This window comes from Myotis lucifugus, unplaced genomic scaffold, assembly GCF_000147115.1.
Source record: "Myotis lucifugus unplaced genomic scaffold, Myoluc2.0 scaffold_239, whole genome shotgun sequence".
Lineage (NCBI taxonomy): Eukaryota > Metazoa > Chordata > Mammalia > Chiroptera > Vespertilionidae > Myotis > Myotis lucifugus.
The window spans coordinates 318,462-338,115 of record NW_005871287.1 but is presented as its reverse complement, the minus strand read 5'-3'; the positions used below and the strand labels follow the sequence as shown (position 1 = coordinate 338,115).

The following is a 19,654-nucleotide window of genomic DNA, read 5'->3' as shown; positions in this document are numbered from 1 at the left end:
AGTAAAGGCACTGGAGCTGAGTGTTCACTCAGCAAACATCACTGAGTCCCTGCTCTGGGCCAGGCACGTGTATGTAGTTGTGGCTTGTCCCTTCTCCGTGCTTTATAGTATTCCATTGTCAGGCGGGACTTGTAGATGGACTTTGGAGTTGTTTCCTGGTTTTGGTTATTTGAATAGTGAGTGCTGCTGTGAATGTCCCCGTTCCTCTCTGAGGGAGCACGTGGCTGCATCTCTAGGAATGGCGTTGCTGGGTCAGAGGCTCAGCTTTAGTAGGTGCTGCCGAACAGTTTTCCCCAGTGCTTGTGCCGACTTCCACTCCACCAGCAGCGTCCAGTTGTTCTGCGTCCTCGCCCAGAAACATGACGGTGTCGGTTTTGGTTTTGTAGCCCTTCTGCTGGTATCTCCTGGTGGTTTTCATTTGAATTTCCCAGCTGATTAATGATGAGACCTTTTCATTGGCCATTTGGATGGTTTGTTGACTATTTGGGTAGTCTCTTTTGAGAAAACCCTAGTCAGGTCTTTTCCCTGTTTTTGATTTGGGGAGTCTGTCTTTTTGAGATCTTTGTAATCTGGCTGCAATCCTTGTTGGATGTGTGCCTTGCGTGTGTCTTCTCCAATCTAGTCTAGTGGTGTCGATGAATGAGCACAAGTTCTTAATGTTCATGAAATCGAGATATGAGTCTTTCCCTTTACAGTCTTTCCCTTTACAGTTCGGCATTTTATGTCCTGTTTAATAAATCTGTCCTACCTAAAAGTCCTGAAGGTAGTCTCCTGTATTAGCTGCTGGGTGCTTTATTTCGTACTTTTCACACAGAGGCCCATCTCCACCTGAAATTGATTTTTGTATGAATTTAAGGTAGGGGGTTGCAAGATCTACTTTTTTTCCATATGGCTATGTCCCTGTCCCAGATCTGTTCTTAAAATAGCTGTCCTTTCCTGCTGTGCCGAGGCCCCTTTTCCTAAATCAAGGGCTCGTGTGATGGGTCTGCTCTGGATGCTCTAGGACAGTGGTCGGCAAACTGCGGCTCGCGAGCCACAGGCGGCTCTTTGGCCCCTTGAGTGTGGCTCTTCCTAAGCCTTAGAAGTACCCTAATTAAGTTAATAACAATGTACCTACCTATATAGTTTAAGTTTAAAAAATTTGGCTCTCAAAAGAAATTTCCATCATTGTACTGTTGATATTTGGCTCTGTTGACTAATGAGTTTGCCGACCACTGCTCTAGTATGTCCAGTGCCCTCACCCCACACTCCGTAATGGCCGAGTCTTACATGTCTTGACATCTGGAAACGTCAGGCCTCTGGCGTTAGTGATTGGTGTTGGCTCTTCACCTTCCCATATAAGTTTTGAGATCATCTCGGCATCGCAGCTCCTACTGGGGTTCCTATCGTTCTTATTGCTAAGATGCAGCTGTCCTTCAAAGGGAATTAGAGAGCCTGTTTGTGGGAGACGAGTGTGGCAGCTACGGGTCGGGAAAACAGTTCCCTTGAAACTGGTCCTGCCCATCAGCTCCCCACCTCCCGCCTCCCGGAAAATACTTGGTATGTCTGACTAGCAGCGAACAGTTTGATGTGTCTTTCCTCAGAATTTTCTTCCTGTATATACTAATATGTGTGCGCTATAATTTATTTAACATAACCATATCAGAAATCCGTTTTGCCACTTGATTTTTTTCAACCTAACGCTAAGTCTTGGGCCTCCTTTGTCACCTTGCCCTGCAGAGGCACATGGCCCCAGCACGTGTGTACCATTGTTGTTTGAGCCAGTTCCTACTGAGGGACATGAGAAGCAGCGTCAGAAGCAGTGCTGCGGGAGTGTCCTCTCGCACTGCCTGCACCCACTTCAGGTTGCATCTCTAGAAAGCAGTGATGTTGGGTCAGAGGGTATAAATACTATACCATGAATGGTGTTGACATTTTGCGGTTTTCAAGAAGGTGAGGAGAGGGGAGGACCTGACCCTCTGGGCACGTAACTGCCCCTTTCATCCGCTTGCTTATTTTGGGACGGGGTAGATTAAAGAGGCCTAGACCAGAGGTCCTCAAACTTTTTAAACGGGGGGCCAGTTCACTGTCCCTCAGACATTCCACACATGCGCACTGCGGGCCCAGGACGAGTCGGCTGCTAAGCAGGACAGGCAGCGGCGGCAACAACATCCGGCGGGCCGGATAAATGTTTTCGGTGGGCCGCATGTGGCCCGCGGGCCGTAGTTTGAGGACGCCTGGCCTAGACAGTACTTTCTTAATGAGGAAGAAGCTTTGGATTCAGTTGAACATATTTAGCAAGTGAGTGCGGCTTAGGCGATAAGCAGAGGCCTCTGGAAATGGTTTAGGCCTGAGGTCCCCTATCTTCCTCAGTTCATAGCACCCTTTGTGTCTGTAGTTTTTTCGTGTTTTGTCTGGGCTAACAGAAATGCCTAATAATTCTGTGGTTGGTTAGTTAGATACAAATATCTTACAGATATTTATGTTTTAATTTAGTAGCTATTAAAAAATAATACACAAAATTGAAAGGAGAAATTTTTCTTAACCATAGTTACTTACCAGTGGGCTGTGTGTGTCTGTTGGGCACCGCACACCTTCTTAGACTTCACAGTCAGATTGGATGCCACCACCTTCATTTCTTGTTGTACATCTCCTTTCACTCAGCACTTGCTTTTTATTACAACCCCCGAAACTCAGCTTCGCAAAGATGTGACATCACCAAAGGAAGGTCGTGCGATCTCGTGTTGAGATTGAACTACCTCCATCTCATGCTGAGCATTGCTGTATTTACCTCAAAAATGTAACATCCAGTTCAACATACACTTCACATTCTGTGTATTGTTTTTCGACGAAGCTTTCTTTTCACTCATCATCTCCGACAAGTGCAACTCTAGCCAGCCGCTGGAAAGTGAAGAGCAGAAATGTGGGCGGGGAGACAGCCCTCTGCCTCCTCTGGAGAAGGACTGGGGAAGCAGGAGAAAACAAAGGCTAGCAATTAACCGTGCCAGCCATTCCTGTGAACTCATTAACATGAACTCATTTCACTGTCGCAGCCATGCCATGAGTTCACTGTGGTGCTTTAGGGTGCCCTTGGCACACTATTTGAGAACCATAAGGTCACAACCTGGAGTTGGACTGGCCCTCAGGATATAAACAGTTCTGAGTGTCCTGCCTCCGCTGCTGGATTTGGCAATTAGCAGATGAGTTATAGGGGAGGAGGCTCCAAGGCCCTGGCTTGGGTAAGCTCTGGTGTCTATAAAATTTAGGGAAATTGTCATAGGGTGATAATGCTAAGAAAATTAAAAGAGCAATAGAAGTTATTTTCTCAATTTCCCTTCTAGAAGCCGTCCTATGGATGACTATTACCCAGGATTTATATTTCTTATTAATTCAAACCACTAAACTGAAACTTCTCCTCCACCCCAACTGAGATTTGTTGTAACTAAGGTTTTTCTTTTCTTTTTAGGGAATTCAGCTTTAAAATGTATTTTAACGTAATGATTTCTAAATGGCTTCTCTGGGTTCCTCTTTCAATGCAACCCAAACAGGCTTATTTCTGCTTCTGCTGGTGGGTGACATTTGGTCCATGTCCTCGGTTCCCCCTGAGCAGCCATCAGGCAGGTACTCTCGGGAGACATTGGAGAATTGAAGAGTTTCCAGCTGTTAGAAGGTTCTCCAACTTCAGGGCCCCTGGCATTGCCACCGGCCCACCCCCAGCCTCCTTGGGAGCCTCGGCGGCTGCCCCAAGCACTGCCATTCCAAGCTCAGGTCCAAGCTCAGATTGAGCAAGCGCTCTCCTGAGGGTCAGGAAAAGGTCTTGGGATCCCTTTGCATTTGCTCTTCAGGACCCTTTTTCAGGCACGGTAGTCAGTGAAGAGGAGGAAAGGCCATAGTGCCACCAGAAGCAAAATGCCCCACCTGGCCTCCTGAGTGCCGTGATAATATTCGAGTGTGTCTGTAGAGCAATTTGGCCAGGTCATTTTCTCTCGGATTCAAGCGGCTGTCTCCAGACTCCCATGGAGAGGAGCCGTCTCCTCAGCCGTGTTCCTTGAGTGGCGCATTGGCGATGCTATTTCTGATCCTGACATTCAGATCTTCTGAAGCCGTTATATTAGCTGATGGCTACTTAGAGCCCAGGAAAGGTCAGAACCATCAGACTGAACCAGACAAGGAGACAGCTGCTCCGCTCATGGTGGGGGCCAGGGTAGAAGTGTGACATGCGGGTCTGTGGGCTGGCCCAGTCCTGAGCTCCCTGTGCATTGTACTCCCCCCCGCCACCCCTCCTGCCTTCTGTGCTCATTCAGGTCGGCCTGTATCAGGTGGCTTTATGGGTTAGAAATCATGGGTTTTAGACTGAAGATATCCTCACTTAGAAAACAACAACCCTAGCCCTGTGGTTCAGTTGGTTGGGTGTCATCCTGTGATCAAAAGGTCACCGGTTCGATTCCCAGTCAGGGCACATGCCCAGGGTTGCAGGGAGTGCAGGAGACAGTCGATCGATGTTTTGCTCTCCACATCCTTGTTTCTCTCTCTCTCTCTCTCTCTCTCTCTCTCTCTCTCTCTCTCTCTCTCCCTCTCCCTCCCTCCCCTCCTCTCTCTCTAAAAGTCAATAAAAAAAAATTTTTTTTTTAAACATAAATGACAGAACTTCTGAAACCAAGGATAGACAGCATTATCCCTGTGGTTCTTGTTCCTGGGGCCGTGACGTCATTACCCTGCAGGCAGAGGAGAGGCCCAAGGGGCTGGGCTGCTGGCTCTTGAATTGTCCAGCAACGAGGCTTTCAAAGTCTTCCTTGGTCTTTCCTTGAAGGCGGGCCACTGGGCCACTGGCCCTAGTTTCAGGGGTGGCATTTACTTTCAGGGTCCCAGCCCTGCCCTTGCTCTTTCCCCAGCCCGCCGCCACCCCGGTGTCACACGTGGTCCTTGTCCTTCCACAGAGCTACTTCCTCAGTCGAGCCCAGAGTCTGTGTGGCCCCGAGCGCAATGCTGTCCCTGACTCGCTGCGCTGGCTCTGCCACCCCCTTGGCCAGAAGTTTTTCATGGAGCGGAGCTGGTCAGTGAAGTCAGCTGCCAAGGAGAGTCTGTACTGTGCCCAGAGGAACCCAGGTGAGAACCCCTGCAGCCACTGTGAACTGGAGAAAGACGAGACCCACCAGCACGGTGAGGTGACTGTGCCCCGGACCCATGGGGACACAGGATGTCCCAGTCTCGTTTTCCCCGAAGCTTAGGGAGGTCGTGAGCCTGGTCAGCAGCTAAGCTGGGTTTGCAGCTTCTGACAGCCCAAGCCCGTGCTCCGTACATCAATCAGAATGTTGTTGCCCTTGTTCTGGGCGCTTTGGCGACACGGGGACGTGTGGAGTGCTGTTCGCTGGCCTAGGCCCCACTGGAAAGCAGACAGACGTGTATGGAGCCGTTAGGGAACAATAGGCGACAGGCGTCACCACGTGCTCAGAGGGGTGCAGGGACAGGGCTCCAGGCGTCGGGAGATGCTCGCTCACTGTCCCTGGTGTTTGACAGTGATTGGAGTCGACCTGCCAGGCCTCGGAGTGGCAGGGGCTGCATGGGTTGACTCAGACTTGAGTGGCCAGTGGCTTTCTGCTCTCTGTGCTGGTCCCCTCTCTACACTGGGGGTGTGGGGAGAGGGGCATTTCCACAGGGACAGGTGTGTGTGTGTTAAACATTTTGGAGAGGAGGAGCGTCCACTATCTTTTAAAAAAAAATAACTTCACTGCTCAATATGAGAATGGTGCACAGAAGTAAAGACAAAAGCAAAAGCCAACCTAAGACTCTCAGCCGCCACCCCCCCCCCATCTGCTTTGTCCACACCTGGCCTTTCGGAGGCTCTGGATCTAGACCTTGTCACCTGGAATGTGTTCATAAGTGTCCTGCCTCCTTGTTCTTGTCAGGTTTAGGCTCACACGTGTGTGTGTGAGGGGAGGGGAGGGGCTGGTGATGCCCTGCTTTGGGCCTGCGTGGGGGCTTCCAGCTGTCAGTCAGCTGTTGCAAGTGTTGCAGGGCCCCTTATTGATTAATCAATGCAGCCAAACCGTCGCTGGCCCCAGGTCCTATGACAAGGCTGTGGAAAGCAGGAGCAGGGTCTTCCTTGTCGTGTCAAGGCAGCGGTCGCCTCCTTTTCCTCCTCGGTGGCTTCCTCCTGAGCCTCGGGGAGAACAGTGGCCTCTGAGACTTGGGGCAGCCGTCTGCCTTCCCATTTTCTGTTTTCTGACAAGGCTTGCAGCCACTGGCCTTGAACAGAAGTACTGAGCTCATTGCCAAGGCAACACACACACACGCACACGCACACGTACACGCACACGCACACACAACCCACCCACAACCATGCATAGTCTTGGGCTCTGCATCTGAGGCTGACACTGCCCCCCGGCTCCTCCCCCCACCCCCAGCTTCCATGGATGGGATAGCTATATCTTGAGTTCCTCTCCCCACCCTGTTTTCTATGTAAAGACAAAATGGGCTCATGGATAAAAATCCGTTTAACCCTTCTCCTGGGCTTCCTTTTCTTCAGCCGACCCCGTTGCCCAGGTCCACCAGGCCTTCTGCAAGAACCTGCTGGAGCGAGCGGTGGAGTCCTTGGTGAAGCCTCAGGCCAAGACGAAGGCCGGAGACCAGGAAGAAGAGAGCTGGTAATGTCCGCACGACGGCCCTGCCGTGGCTGTCTGTCCGGGAAGCTCCAGGGCAGCTGTGAGGCCCGAGCTCCTGGAGGAAACAGGCCCTCACGGGCCTATAGGAAATGGAATTCCTCCTTTGTATGCATTCCTCCAACTTGGCCGCTGCCCTTCGCTCCCAGGCTGTGTGTCACTTTCCCCTTTATTTTCCCCATCCCTCAGCGGCAGAGTCAGTTCTCGGAGCAGGTTGGGGATGTGGTTTCCTTCGGGTGGGGAGGGCTGCCCGGTTAGGGGAGAGGAATGGAATGCGGAGAGCTCAGCAGAAGCAGCCACCTCTGGCCGACATCTTGGGGACCCAGACCTTTACTGAAAGTTCTTAATGCTCTCATAGTTCATAAGCACCGTCTTTTCTTCGCGGGGTAGATCATTCTCGTACAAGGAAGGCCCAGGTCCTGACTGAAATGCCCCTGAGTGGGAAGGGGAGGGCATTTCTGCCCCAGAGATCAGAAAAGTTCTGGGAGTGGTACCATTTGAATTGGGCCTTGAGGGGAGGAGTCGGGTTTGGGGGCCAGGAAGGAAAGAGAAAGCCCGGCCCACCTGGCAGGCAGAGGGAAGCCGGTGTCAGTAACATGAGAAGAAGGAAGGCCTGTGGAGAGTGCGAGGGGCGTAGGCACGGAGCTCAGGCTGTGCCTGGCATGGAGGAGAAGGGGCCGGAAACGGCCATTGGGTCTCAGAGCTGGAGGACTGACCAGCCAGGCTACTAGTGTGGTCCTTGTGTTCATTCTGATGGACATGGGACTCTTTCTTTTCATTCTAGTGAGTTCTCCAGTGCCCTCGAGTACCTGAAATTGCTTAATTCCTTTGTGGACTCTGTGGGGATCGTGACCCCGCCCTTCTCCTGCAGCTCCGTGCTCAAGTCCGCCCTTGGTAAGCATCTTGCAGGGTGGCTTCCCGGGCCCGGGTTGCTTAACCATCCCAGCCTCCCCAGGTAGTTGTGAGTACACACCCGAATCTTTTGGATCTGAGGTTTGTATCTACAGCTCCCCCAAAGCCCTCCCCACAGGAAATAATGATTCTCCTAGAAGTGGCACGTGAATGTCTTCCCTGGGTCCTGGCTGGCAGGGCAGGTCAGCCTGGGTCCTGGCTGGCAGGGCAGGACAGGCAGCAAGTGGTCCAGGGCCCAGGGGCTGGCGGGGACTCACCTTTCAGACACCTAGTCGCCCACCTCACCCAGGCTGCCTTGGGTCTGACACTCTCTGATGAAGAGACCTTTCTGTACTGCTCCAGCTCCCCATGGCCTTGGGTGACACAGGGCAATCGCTGACTGAGTTGCACCAGGACATTCTTTGTTTCTGTCTCTAAAATGCCAGCAGGATGATGGCACATCAGCTGCCACCTCCTGGGCTTCTAAGGCTGCTGGAAGAAAGGGGGTGTCATGCTCCCTGGTAGTCACTCTCCCTAGGGAAGGAAGGATCGCAGAAAACTGGCTGCCCTATGGCAACTGCTGACCTCATGGCCTGTCTTCATTTCAGAGTTTAGAACACGCTCTTAGGCCTTTTATTTTACATGTCTATTCCACTGGCATCTGGAAATCACTGGTATCATAAATTTGCAGCTGAGAAAACTAAGCCTCAGAGGAAACGACTTAAAAGGTTCTAGCACAGTGGTTCTCAACCTCTGGCCCTTTAAATACAGTTCCTCATGTTGTGACCCCCAATCAAAATTATTTTCGTTGCTACTTCATAACTGTAATTTTGCTACTGTTATGAATTGTAAATATCTGATATGCAGGATGGTCTTAGGCGACCCCTGTGAAAGGGTCGTTCGACCGCCAAAGGGGTCGCGACCCACAGGTTGAGAACCGCTGTTCTAACATGTGCCCAGCCAGTGTTGCTCAGTGGTTGAGCATTGACCTATGAACCAGGAGGTCACAGTTCGATTCCCAGTCAGAGTACATGCCCGGGTTGGGGGCTTGATCCCCAGTAGGGGATGTGCAGGAGGCAACCAATCAACAATTTTCTCTTATCATTGATGTTTCTATCTCTCTCTCCCTCTTCTTTCCTCTCTGAAATTAATAAAAATATATATACTAGAGGCCCGGTGCACGAAATTTGTGCACTGGGGGGGGGGGGGGGGGGGTCCCTCAGCCCGGTGCACCCTCTCGCAGTCCAAGAGTCCTCGGGGGATGTCCGACTGACGGATTAGGCCTGCTCCCCTCGGACATCCCTGTGGGAGCGCATTGATCACCAGGGGGCAGCTGTGGTCCTGCCCCCCATTGCCCCTCTGCCGTCATCATCGCCGCACCCCTATCACCGTCCCCTCCCTCTGCCCACTGGCACCTGCCTTGGCTGACTTGGCGCCATCCACTCTCTGGCCCCACCCCCTGCTGACCGGTCATTCCACCGTTCAGTCGATTTGCATATTAGGCTTTTATTATATAGGATTTTTTTAAAAGGTTCTAACATGATCCTGTTCCTTCAGGTACTTTGGAAACGCCATTTGTCATGGCTGGCCATTCAGGTGTTTCCAGCTCTTTATTTACAAATAACGCTACGTCTTTGTTAAACTTTTTTTCTCAATTTTAGGTCAATTTCTTTGTGATAAATTGCCCAAATGGGATTATCAGGTTAATAGGAGTGAACATTTTTAAGACTCTTGATACATATTGCCAAAAGGTGCTGGTGATGCTTGCACCAGAATATGTAAGGGCAGCCCTGACTGGTGTGGCTCAGTTGGCTGAGCGTCATCCCATGCCTGGGTTGTGGGCTCGAGTCCCAGTAGGGTGTGCAGGAAGTAGTTGATCAATGTTTCTATCCCTCTCTCTCCATCTCCCTCCCTCTCTCTCTAAAATCAATAAAAATATTTTAAAAAAGAAAAGAAATGTGAGAGTGCAACAGAGGCCCCTGGCCCATCACCGGAAAGTAAAGATGGCATGTGCCAGCCCTGGCTGGTGTCGCTCAGTGGCTAGAGGTCAGTGAAGCACCAAGGGGTTTCAGGTTCAATTCCTGGTCAAGGGCAGGTATCTGGGTTGCAGGTTCGATTCCCCAGCCCCAGTCAGGGCACGAGTGGGAGGCAACCAATTGATGTGTCTCTCTTGCATCGATGTTTCTCTCTTTCTCCCTTCTACTCTCTAAAATTCAATGGGGAAAATATCCTTGGGTGAAAATTAACAACAACAAAAAGAATGGCACAGGGGCCTGCAAGTCCCCAGCATGGCCGGCAGTCGGCAGCGACACCTGGGCAGGTGCTGCGTTCCAAAAAAGCTATGTAATTTATTTTTTTGGAATAAAGAAACTTTAGACTGTTCAGTTATTTTGAACCACAATGATAAATTTCTGTGATGTGTATATGGTGTGGGTGGGGGGCAGCTGAAATTTCTTAGACTTGACAGTCTTGGTAAATCTGATTGTAAATTTTAATTTACCATAGACCAAAAGAAAGAAAGAAAATTACGATAAAGTCATGAACAGAGAAAACAGGAAACAATGGAAAGTTTTTAAAATCAAGGTCTAGCTTCTAAGGATATGATGACTAGCTTTTCATTTGTTTCATTCGTGTATTAATAATGTCTTGGTTGCCAAAACCGGTTTGGCTCAGTGGATAGAGCGTCGGCCTGCGGACTGAGGGGTCCCAGGTTCGATTCCGGTCAAGGGCATGTACCTGGGTTGCGGGCACATCCCCAGTGGGAGATGTGCAGGAGGTGGCTGATCGATGTTTCTCTCTCATCGATGTCTCTAGCTCTCTATCTCTCTCCCTTCCTCTCTGTAAAAAAATCAATAAAATATATTTAAAAAAAAACCACCTAAAACATGAAATAATTTTTTAAAAAAAATAAAAATAATGTCTTGGTTGTATAAAAAATATTTTTTGAGTCTGTAGGCTACTTATTTTGCTGTTGCCCAGATTGGTATTTAATATATGGATAAAAACAGTCTGTACTTAAAAAAAGAAAGAAAGAAAGAATGGCACATGCCACGTGGGGACGAGGTGCCTCCAGCAAGCTGAGACTCACAGGTCTCTGGGTGATGGAGGGCGTTTGGTACCATCCCCCCTCAGGTCCAGACGTCGTCTGTCGTTGGTGGACTTCTGCCATCACTATGGCCATCGGCTGGCTCCAGGGAGACGACACGGCTGTCCGTGCTCATTTTACCGAAGTAGAGCGTGTCCCCAAGGCCCTGGAAGTGACCGAGTGAGTAAGCCTCTGTGACCACTTCTCCAGGCTCGCTTGTCTGGGTTAGCGGGAGGGAGTAGGTCTGGGTTGCCATCAGGGTGAAGGGTCAGGCAGTCTGGGGACCAAATGACAGATGGAGAGCTAGTGAGAGGGAGGACGAGGCTGCTTCTCTATCTGGAACCTTCTCCCTAGAAAGCCACTCAGCTTGCTCCCCCAGTTCACTCAGGTCTCTGCTCAAATATCAACTTCCCAGAGAGGCCGTCCTTGACCGCTCTTCATCCATGCCCTCTGCTCCCTCTGCGCGGCCTTCCTTCATGGCCCTTTAGGCACCCTCCATTGTGCTTACCGCGTTTATTTCCCGTGTTTATTGTCCGGCTCCCTCACTAGAAGGGGAGTGCTGGAAGGAGGTGCTGTAGGTGGGCAGCCACCCTCGCTCACCTGGTGCTCCAGATCTGGAGCTGGGGCCCTGGAATCTCTGTGGCAGCATTTGAGTCAACAGACGTACATGTCATGGCAGTTTGGGGTGCGGTGGTCACCTGTTCAGGCTCCCCCTCACGCTCCCTCCTTCCTCTCACCACCCAGGAGCCCCCTGGTGAAGGCCGTCCTCCACACCTGCAGAGCCATGCACGCCTCGCTCCCTGGGAAGGCAGACGTGCAGCAGAGTGCCCTCTGCCACTGTGAGAGGGCCAGCGGTCACCTGTGGAGCAGCCTCACTGTCAGTGGGGCCACCTGCGACCCCACCCTCAATCACGTGAGTGGGGGCTTACTGGCTCCTCTGGAGGTGCCCCACTGTGGTTCAGCTGGTCGAGAGCCAGAGGCTAGGCAAGCAGCGTCCTGCCCCAAAACAGCTTGTTGGCCCAGGTGGGCTCCCTGCTTAGTCCTGGGGGCAGGCATGCTCCACCTGTACCTTTCCTTCTGGCCAGGACTCTGCATTTGCTCCAGGCAGCTTGCACAACCCCCACGTCCCTGCAGGCCAGCTTTGGAGTGGCCCCCACCCCTCACTTGCACACAGCACGCTGAGCGCACTGGCCGCATCCTCCTCACGGGCAGCTGTGGTGCATTGTAGTTGCATTGCATGTTCTGGTGGTAGCCATGCAATGTTTCCACAGTGCATCACAGAGGCCTGTCCAGCCCTCGAGAGACTTCCCACCTGGCCTTGTTCGAGGACAGGGCCATCCCCGCAGGGCCATGGCGGGAGTGGGGAGGGAGGCGTGCACACAGCTGGACGTGCAGCGTTGTGGGAGGAGCATGGTTTCGCTCCAGAGAGGGAGGGACGAGGTATGTCCTGGAGGGTCAGACTCTGAGCCCTTCGTTGGAGTTTGGTCCGCGGCAAGCAGGCTGACACTTCTGGCTAGGGGTTGCCAGTGGTCCAGGACATTGGGTGAACCCAGGACAGATGCCAGCCCTACGGGACAGGCATTGTGCAGAATGGGCCCCAGACCAAAGGCCTGTGGGGGGCCACACCTCATTCGTGCCTTTCATCTGCTGGTCTTCAGGAGAGAACCAGTCTCTGCTGAGTTTGGGGAAGGAGAGAGGCTGCCAGCACCCTTGGGGCTATGTTTCTGGGTGGGAGAATGGGCCCCGAAGAGGGAGACCCCATCCAGCCTCACAGCTCTCAGAATCAGTCCCAGGTGACTGCACCGCCCATAGGTCCTCCCTGAGCTGACCCCTTAGAGGCGCCAGGTTTTGTTTGAGGGTGGCCTTCTCCTGGAGCTGCCGGGGGTTGGGCTGGGAAGGACTGGTAAGTGCTGGGACCTCTACTCCAGCAATAGACCCGTCACCCGTCTCCTCCCCTGTGGCCCACCCTACAGGTGGTCCAGCTGCTGATCTCTGACCTGCTCCTGTCGCTGCGGACAGCACTCTGGCAGAAGCAGGCAGGAGCCAGCCAGGCCCTGGGTGAGACCTACCACGCGTCTGGTGCTGAGCTGGCTGGCTTCCAGCGGGACCTGGGCAGCCTGCGCAGGCTGGCACACAGTTTCTGCCCAGCCTACCGCAAGGTGAGACCCAGCTACCTGGTGGAGGAGGGCAGATTGGGGCCCCCAGGGCCCAGCACAGCACCAGCATGGGGTCAAGGAGTTGGTCCTTGGGGGTCACCCCGCTGCCTGTCAAACACTGGCTTGGGTGCCGAGGGTTGAGCACCTGCTGTGTGCCTGGCCCTGGAGTGTGGTGAGCAGGCCACACAGGCCACAGACAGGCTCGGGGGCAGGGCTCCCGGCCCCATCTGGAGTGGGAAGGACACGAGGGCCTCTTTGTGGTCCTCACAGCTGGCGACAGTGACAATCTCCTCAGAACTGCAGTTACTCCTTCTGAGCCACTGGGCGCTTGGGTTCTGCTGCCTAAAACTCCGCGTAGCATCCGCTCGCGATGGCTCTGGGTTGTAGGCCTGTGCTTCCTGGACTCACATCATTCCCTTGAATGTTTTACTTGTACTGCTGATTAGAGTAATGCCATCTATGTAGTTTTGCCTGGATTATTTTCAAAAAGTTCAGGTGAGGAGGCCAGAGTATTAGTGAGGGGATGGGCTCTGAGTGAGGCCGCCCTCACCCAAGGGTGCTGAGGGGCCTCACAAAGTTACACTGAGGCCACCGTGCAGCGAGCCAGGACACACAGCAGGCAAACGCAATCATCAGAGAGCTACCTTCTGGAAACAGTAAGTGTGCCCCAAGGTTCGGCGGCCCTCTGGCCTGCTCAGGGCACGGCTGGCCTGAGGCCCCCCCTTACAGCACCATTGCCATCCTGCCCCAGCCACGCTGGGACCCTTCTGTGGCTCCCCACTGCCTCTGGGCGGCACCCAGGATCCCCACACACACTGAGATTGTGAGGCACAAAAGAGTTTAAGAAATTAGAGACCTAGGCCTGGTCCTGTACCCCCAGCTCATGACTCATATTTATAGAAGAGTTGCAGACTTCCACCTGGGAACCTTCTGGATGCGAAACAGGACCCTGGACCTCCCTGGCTCCAGCCCAGCTGGACCCCTAGACCCCTCCTGTCCCTGCCTCACCTGTCCTATTTTCAAGCTGGAGGCAGCCTCCACGGATTTCAGGCTTCACCCAGTTACTTGTCTTCCAAGCCCAGAGGCTGCCTTGGTCACTGGTAGCCTTTGCCTCTCTCTCCCTCGTCTCGCTCTTGCCCTCGCCCGCTGGCCTGTGCTGTGTCCCTTGTTCCTGCCACTCCTCCAGGTCTCTGGCTTGTATTGGGTCAGAGTGAGGACAACAGAGGTTGCTCTCAAGGGGTGAGCAGGGCAAGGTGGTGTGGAGAGACAGGGTGTCATCAGGTGGCAGAGGACACGCTGCAGGGAAAGGCACCTGTACCTACTGGGGCACAGACTGGAGAGGACCGAGGCCTCACTGTCCCTGCCTCCCTAGGTGTTCCTGCATGAGGCCACCGTGCGTCTGATGGCAGGAGCCAGCCCCACCCGCACCCACCAGCTGCTGGAGCACAGCCTGCGGCGACGCACTGCACAGGGCACGAAGCACGGTGAGTCCAGCGCCCCAGCCCCAGCCCCAGCCCCAGCCGGGAGGCCTGGTGTGGGCCCTGCCTGGGCAGGGAGGCGCCCGCTCAGCACTGACCTCAGCAGTGTCCTCAGGGGTGGTGTGCGGAGGAGAGGAGCCCAAAGCCTGACTTGGTGGGGTTGCCTGGGAGGGTTTCTGAAGGCACGTGGGGGTCGGGTGGCTGTGGGTCCAGCCTCAGGAGTGGGGAGGGGGGCTGGGGATGTCCCAGTGCAGGAGCTGGAGTGGCAGCATGGGCCCTGGAGCCAGACTAACAGCTCCTTCTCGGTGCCAATGATAATAGCCGAGTGATGCCGGCCAAGTTCATCTCATCTCGCCTGTAAACTAGGACCTAGGCCAGCTGTGGGCAAACTACGGCCCGCGGGCCGGATCCGGCCCGTTTGAAATGAATAAAACTAAAAAAAAAAAAGACCGTACCCTTTTATGTAATGATGTTTACTTTGAATTTATATTAGTTCACACAAACACTCCATCCATGCTTTTGTTCCGGCCCTCCGGTCCAGTTTAAGAACCCATTGTGGCCCTCGAGTCAAAAAGTTTGCCCACCCCTGACCTAGGCGGTGTGAGGATGAGGAAATGAGTCCGCATCAGGCCCTGGAGTAGCACCTGCATCTTAGTGGGCTCTCAGCAAGCAGCTCCAACATCTGTCCCTCGTTTTCACAGGAGAGGTGGACGCCTGGCCCGGCCAGCGAGAGCGAGCCACTGCCATCCTGCTGGCCTGCCGCCACCTTCCCCTCTCCTTCCTCTCCTCCCCGGGCCAGCGGGCAGTGTTGCTGGCTGAGGCCGCCCGCACCCTGGAGAAGGTGGGTGACCGGCGCTCCTCCAACGACTGCCAGCAGATGATTGTCAAGCTGGGGGGTGGCACCGCCATCGCCGCCTCCTGACCTCTGGGCCCTGCCCACCTTGGCCCACTGCCTCTGTCTCTCAGTCTCCCTCTCTCTCCTCTATCTCTCAGTCTCTCCTTCCTCTCTCTATCTCTCAGTCTCTCCTTCCTCTCTCTCTCTCTCAGTCTCTCTCTCCTCTCTCAATCTCTCCCTCCTCTCTCTCTTTCTCTCTCTCTCTCTCCCTCTCCCTCCTCTATCTCAGTCTCTCTCTCCCTCCTCCCTTTGGGGGCTGGGGGATGAGCCTTGTCTTCTGAGGTGTCACCTGCCAAGGCTGTGGGACCACCTCAGGCCAGTGGACCCCTAAGCAAAGCCCCGTATAGCTGATGTGGGTAGATGCTGATGGTCCAGGGCCCAGTGGCCCTGAGTGGAAGGACGGCAGGAAGTGGGGGGACCCTGACTTGAAAGCAGCAGGAGGAGCTCCAGGCAGCCCAGCCGGTCTGCAGCCCTCCCAGGATTCTTTCTCCGTCTCTCCCCCTCCCTGCTTCCTTGTTTTTATCAGGCTTTCCCTCTGGGGGACACGGGTGTCTGGGCACCAGAGCACTTCACCCTTGGCACGGTGCCCAGCACGCTCTCTCCCCTTTTTTATACGAATGTTTTTATATCAGTGTGCTTGGGTTTGCCGTGATTCAGGACTAAGTTGCTGTGGCATCTTTATTTCTCTCCCCGGGTCTGCGTTCCCTCCCCTGTGCCTGACAAAGCCAGTTCATTGTTTTCTCTTTATTACACAGGACAGCCAGGGAGGAGGGGAGCCCAGCCCTGGGGAGGCGGTAGGGAGGCAGGGGGCAAGCCTGGGGATGGATGAAATAATGTCGGCATTATTTTTTAATTTTTTAAAAAATAAATGGTATCTTATTTAATTGTCCTGTTCCTTCCCATTCCCCCACCCCCTGGGATTTCGGCCCAAGCTCAGGGTAGGCCCAGGGACTGGGAGAGATGAAGCCACCACTGGGACTGGGGACAGGTCTTCAGCGTGGGTTCTCAGCTCCCTCCCACCCAACTCCTACTTCCATGGTCTGTTTTTATCCCTAATTCCTCACCTGAAAATAAGCCAGGGTAGTAGGGACCAGCCCTCAATGACAAGCCCCTTTTGGGATGGGCACCAGGAATGAGGCCCCTGCCTTGATGGGGGTCCTGGGAGGAAAAGTGGTCCCACTTTTCTGGATCCCTGGCTTGGTGCCTCCTCTGAGGTGGTTTCTCCAGGGCCTGAGGACTGCTTGGCACCCCAGAGCCTGCTGGGACGCTGAGAGGAGCTGTCCTGCCTCCCTCCCCGGCTTCCCATCCCCTCAGGTTGGTTGGGGCAGAGAGGGGGCAGGGGCCCGGCACAGGTTGGCGCATGCACACAGCGGGGGCCACCCTGACATAAGTACGGGTCAGCCTGGACCTTGCCCACTTCCTTTCTCTTCCCCCCCTCCCCTCCCACTGTCATGTATGGCCCTTGTGTCACGTGTATATACTGTGCCTTTTCTCATTGTTTAGGGGTGGGAGGGCGTGGTTTTTCACTGAAAGGGGGATACACCGATGGCAGCCTTGATGTGGAATCATTCACCATGTCCTGGATGCAGGTTATTCAATAAACACCGATTGGTACCACCCAGTGTGAGGTGTGTGAGGGTCTGTAGTGTGACCGCTGTGGTGACTAGCCAGCTGGCTGCATGGCTTGGCCTCCAGTGGGCCAGGGACTGAGGACGCCCCTCCCTTTGTGCTGAGAGCTTCCTTCCCCCACCCATGCACCCGGCCCTCCTTCCACACTGGCTGCCTGGCACGCACTCCACGGCTGGGACAGGGCCTGCTCATTGCGTCCAGGACAGAGCTGGCTGGTTGGCTGACAGCAGCAGTTCTTGGGGATTTGGGGTGCTAGGCCCTGTGTTCACCCCTCTCACATCTCTCCCTTACTGGGTGGCTGCCCCTCAGTTTCCCATCCTCCCTAGGGGCAGTGAGACTGAGGAGACTCACGGGCCCACAAGTCACATCCAAGTTCAGCTCCTCTAATTCCCAGCTGGGTCACCTTGGGTGGCCTCAGCCCTCCACTTGCATGCCTGCCTTTGGCTACAGTCCCCATAGGTTTGTTAGCTGGTTTATAGGTGCCTGTGAGGCTGATGGGCCAGACCACAAGGAGTGGTGGGGGCAGGAGAGCTGAGCCCATTGGAGATGGAGTGCTGTGGCCTGAAGTTCATGGTCACCCAGCCTGGCTGAGAAATGGGCCCAGGCCCCTCAGCTCTCTCAGCCACTGTCTTCTCTGAAGCAGTCACAGCAGGCCACACTGTCCCAAGGGGAGGAGGGGCCCAGCTGCAGCTGGTCCTTGCCCAGAGTTCTCAAAGCAGCATTCCCACTGGTGGTCATGCCTATGGCCACACCCTGGCCCCTGGAATGGAGGCCCAGGGTCCTTGGGACCTCGAAGGAGCAGAGAGGTAGAGCCATCTCCCCCAGCACAGCACAGCCAGGGCCTGTCCCCAGGTGGGTGATTGTGGGTGGCCGATGCGCCCAGGAACCTGATCCTTTTTTGCGGTTCTGGGCTGGCTACGTGACTCAGTACCCACCCACCTCCCCTGGCTCCACACAGCTCAGGAGAGGCCCTGGAGCACCCCATCCCCACTCTGGGTTGAGGGTGTGAAGCTGTCTCCCCCACAAACCATCGGGGCCCTCACAGCAAGCAGGACATGGGCTCCAGGCTCTGCTCTTGGGGCTTCTGGGCCTTGGTTTCCTCAACAGCCTTTAGACTGAGGTGGACCAGCCTGCAGGTGAAGAGCTGCTGGGTTTGGCGCCTCAGGGCAGCCCAGCCAGTGGGAGGAAGGTCTGAGACTGCCTGCACCCTGGGGCCCCTCTCTACCAACACACGTGCTCACAGCCTCCCCTCCTCCGACTGCCCACCGCCTGCCATGCCACCATCGGGTCACAGTGGCAGAGAATATGGAGGAGCCGGAAACAAGTCAGCTGGGGGACCTTGGCAAGCTACTTAGGTCTCAAAACCTCAGTTTTCCTCATTGTAAAGCCATACACCCACAGAGCTTCTGTGAGGCCTAAATGAAAGAAACGGCAACAAACGGGAGCCATTTTTATTAAAACAGTATCCCATGCCTAGGGTACACAGAGGGCAAAGGCCCAACTGGGTGGCTTTGTTGAGGTCACACAAGGGGCACAGCCTCCCCTCAGCCTCCCCAATAGTACCTGTCACAGAAAGTCAATGCACACAGGCTGCTGGCACTGCCCTGGGCCACAGCCAGGTGCCTGGAGCCTGCCTGGCAGGAAAGGGGAGCTGGCAGTGCCAAGCATGTGTGGTGTGAGCACCCCTGTGGGGGCACTGCCAGGGCTCAGGGTCCAGCATCATCATCCCCTTTCCTTCCAGAGCAGCTACTGGGCGGAGGCTCTGCCACCCTGAGCACCAGCTGTCCACCGGGCCCACTGCCCACACCCATTAGGGGGGTGGCTCTGGGCCAAGCTGACCAAGTGGCCTGCAAGCCAGGGGCCGGCCCAACGCCAGACAATGTCAATGAAGATCAGCCTGGCTCGGCCAGCTCAAGCTGTAGAGTGGGTGGTCGCTGGAGGGGGTGCTCACCTTCAGTCAGGGGCATGGACCCTCCAGCCCTCACCTGTGCGGGAGCCTCAAGATGACTGCCTCTCCCCTGGGTCCACTGGTGTGGACATTCAGCCCTTACCACCCCTCCAGCCACTTCTCCCGGCTCCTAGAACCCCCCTCCCCCATAGCTCTGGGGAACAGTCCTCTGCTCTTGCATATGCTGTGCCCTCTGCCCGCACTGCCGTCTGTGCAGTCAGTGACCAGTACCTGCCATCAGCCCCTCTCAGAGCCAAGCTGGGGCTCCTTTATTCTCAGGGATGGGAACCACAGAAAAGGGTTTATTTACATTCGGAACCCGCGCCCTAGGACCCCCAGGACAGGCCCCTTCTTAGCCGCACAGGCTCCAAGGCCCCCAGTCCAGCCTGGGCAGGCGGGAGGGCTGGACTTAGGTGGAGGGCGCCCCTAGCCCCCGTGACCCCTTCCCCCCACCCCCCGACCAGGCTGATGGCGGATCCTTGGTAGAGGGAATGCTTCGAAGAACCAGCAGCCCCGTCTTCATACGGTGACCTCTGCTTTGCTGTTGGTGCTCAGGTGTCCACGAACCGAGCAACTGTAGAGGCCAGGGGGCTGCGGGCGGAAGGCCTTGGGCAGCTTCTCCACGCGCCGGGGGTGGCCCGACCGCCGGGGGGCAGGGGCGGCCTGAGCCGCCAAGTGGCCGCGGGGGGCTGGCCGGTCCGGGCGGCCGGGTGGTCCAAGGCCTTGCAGTGGCCCGTCGGGCGGGGCTGGCGTGGGGCGCGTAGTCGGGCCGGGGCCCAGGGGCAGGCGTCGAGCAGCGCGGACATGTCCTCTGGGGCCGCGGGGCCGCCCCCGGAAGGGTCAGCGGGGCCGGGAGCGGGCCCCCGGGCACGTGTTGTAAAAGTCCTGCCGGGCGGCTTCTTTAGGGACAGAGCGAGGGATCGGGGGGTCGGGT

At 55.1% G+C, this 19,654-nt stretch overlaps 2 protein-coding genes across 4 annotated transcripts in view; one reads left to right on the top strand and one right to left on the bottom strand.

The window, feature by feature from the left end:
* SREBF2 (sterol regulatory element binding transcription factor 2) overlaps positions 1 to 16,765 on the top strand; it is a 30,267-nt gene extending 13,502 nt beyond the window's left edge. For 2 of the 3 annotated variants that reach the window (XM_014464130.2, XM_006098513.3), the window contains 8 exons: positions 4,917 to 5,085; positions 6,506 to 6,623; positions 7,423 to 7,532; positions 10,662 to 10,794; positions 11,359 to 11,527; positions 12,588 to 12,773; positions 14,143 to 14,254; positions 14,950 to 16,765. In XM_014464130.2, the coding sequence (XP_014319616.2) occupies positions 4,917 to 5,085; positions 6,506 to 6,623; positions 7,423 to 7,532; positions 10,662 to 10,794; positions 11,359 to 11,527; positions 12,588 to 12,773; positions 14,143 to 14,254; positions 14,950 to 15,170 (1,218 nt within the window). In that variant the 3' untranslated portion in view covers positions 15,171 to 16,765. Of the gene's footprint in view, positions 1 to 4,916; positions 5,086 to 6,505; positions 6,624 to 7,422; positions 7,533 to 10,636; positions 10,795 to 11,358; positions 11,528 to 12,587; positions 12,774 to 14,142; positions 14,255 to 14,949 lie in introns of those variants that run through there. The other variant, XR_002831632.1, reaches the window with a different exon arrangement.
* A 2,416-nt stretch (positions 16,766 to 19,181) lies between these two features.
* SHISA8 (shisa family member 8) overlaps positions 19,182 to 19,654 on the bottom strand; it is a 2,624-nt gene continuing 2,151 nt past the window's right edge. Inside the window, exon 5 of the mRNA XM_023762254.1 lies at positions 19,182 to 19,531. Coding sequence (XP_023618022.1) covers positions 19,240 to 19,531 — 292 coding nt within the window. The 3' untranslated portion in view covers positions 19,182 to 19,239. The remainder of the gene's footprint in view (positions 19,532 to 19,654) is intronic.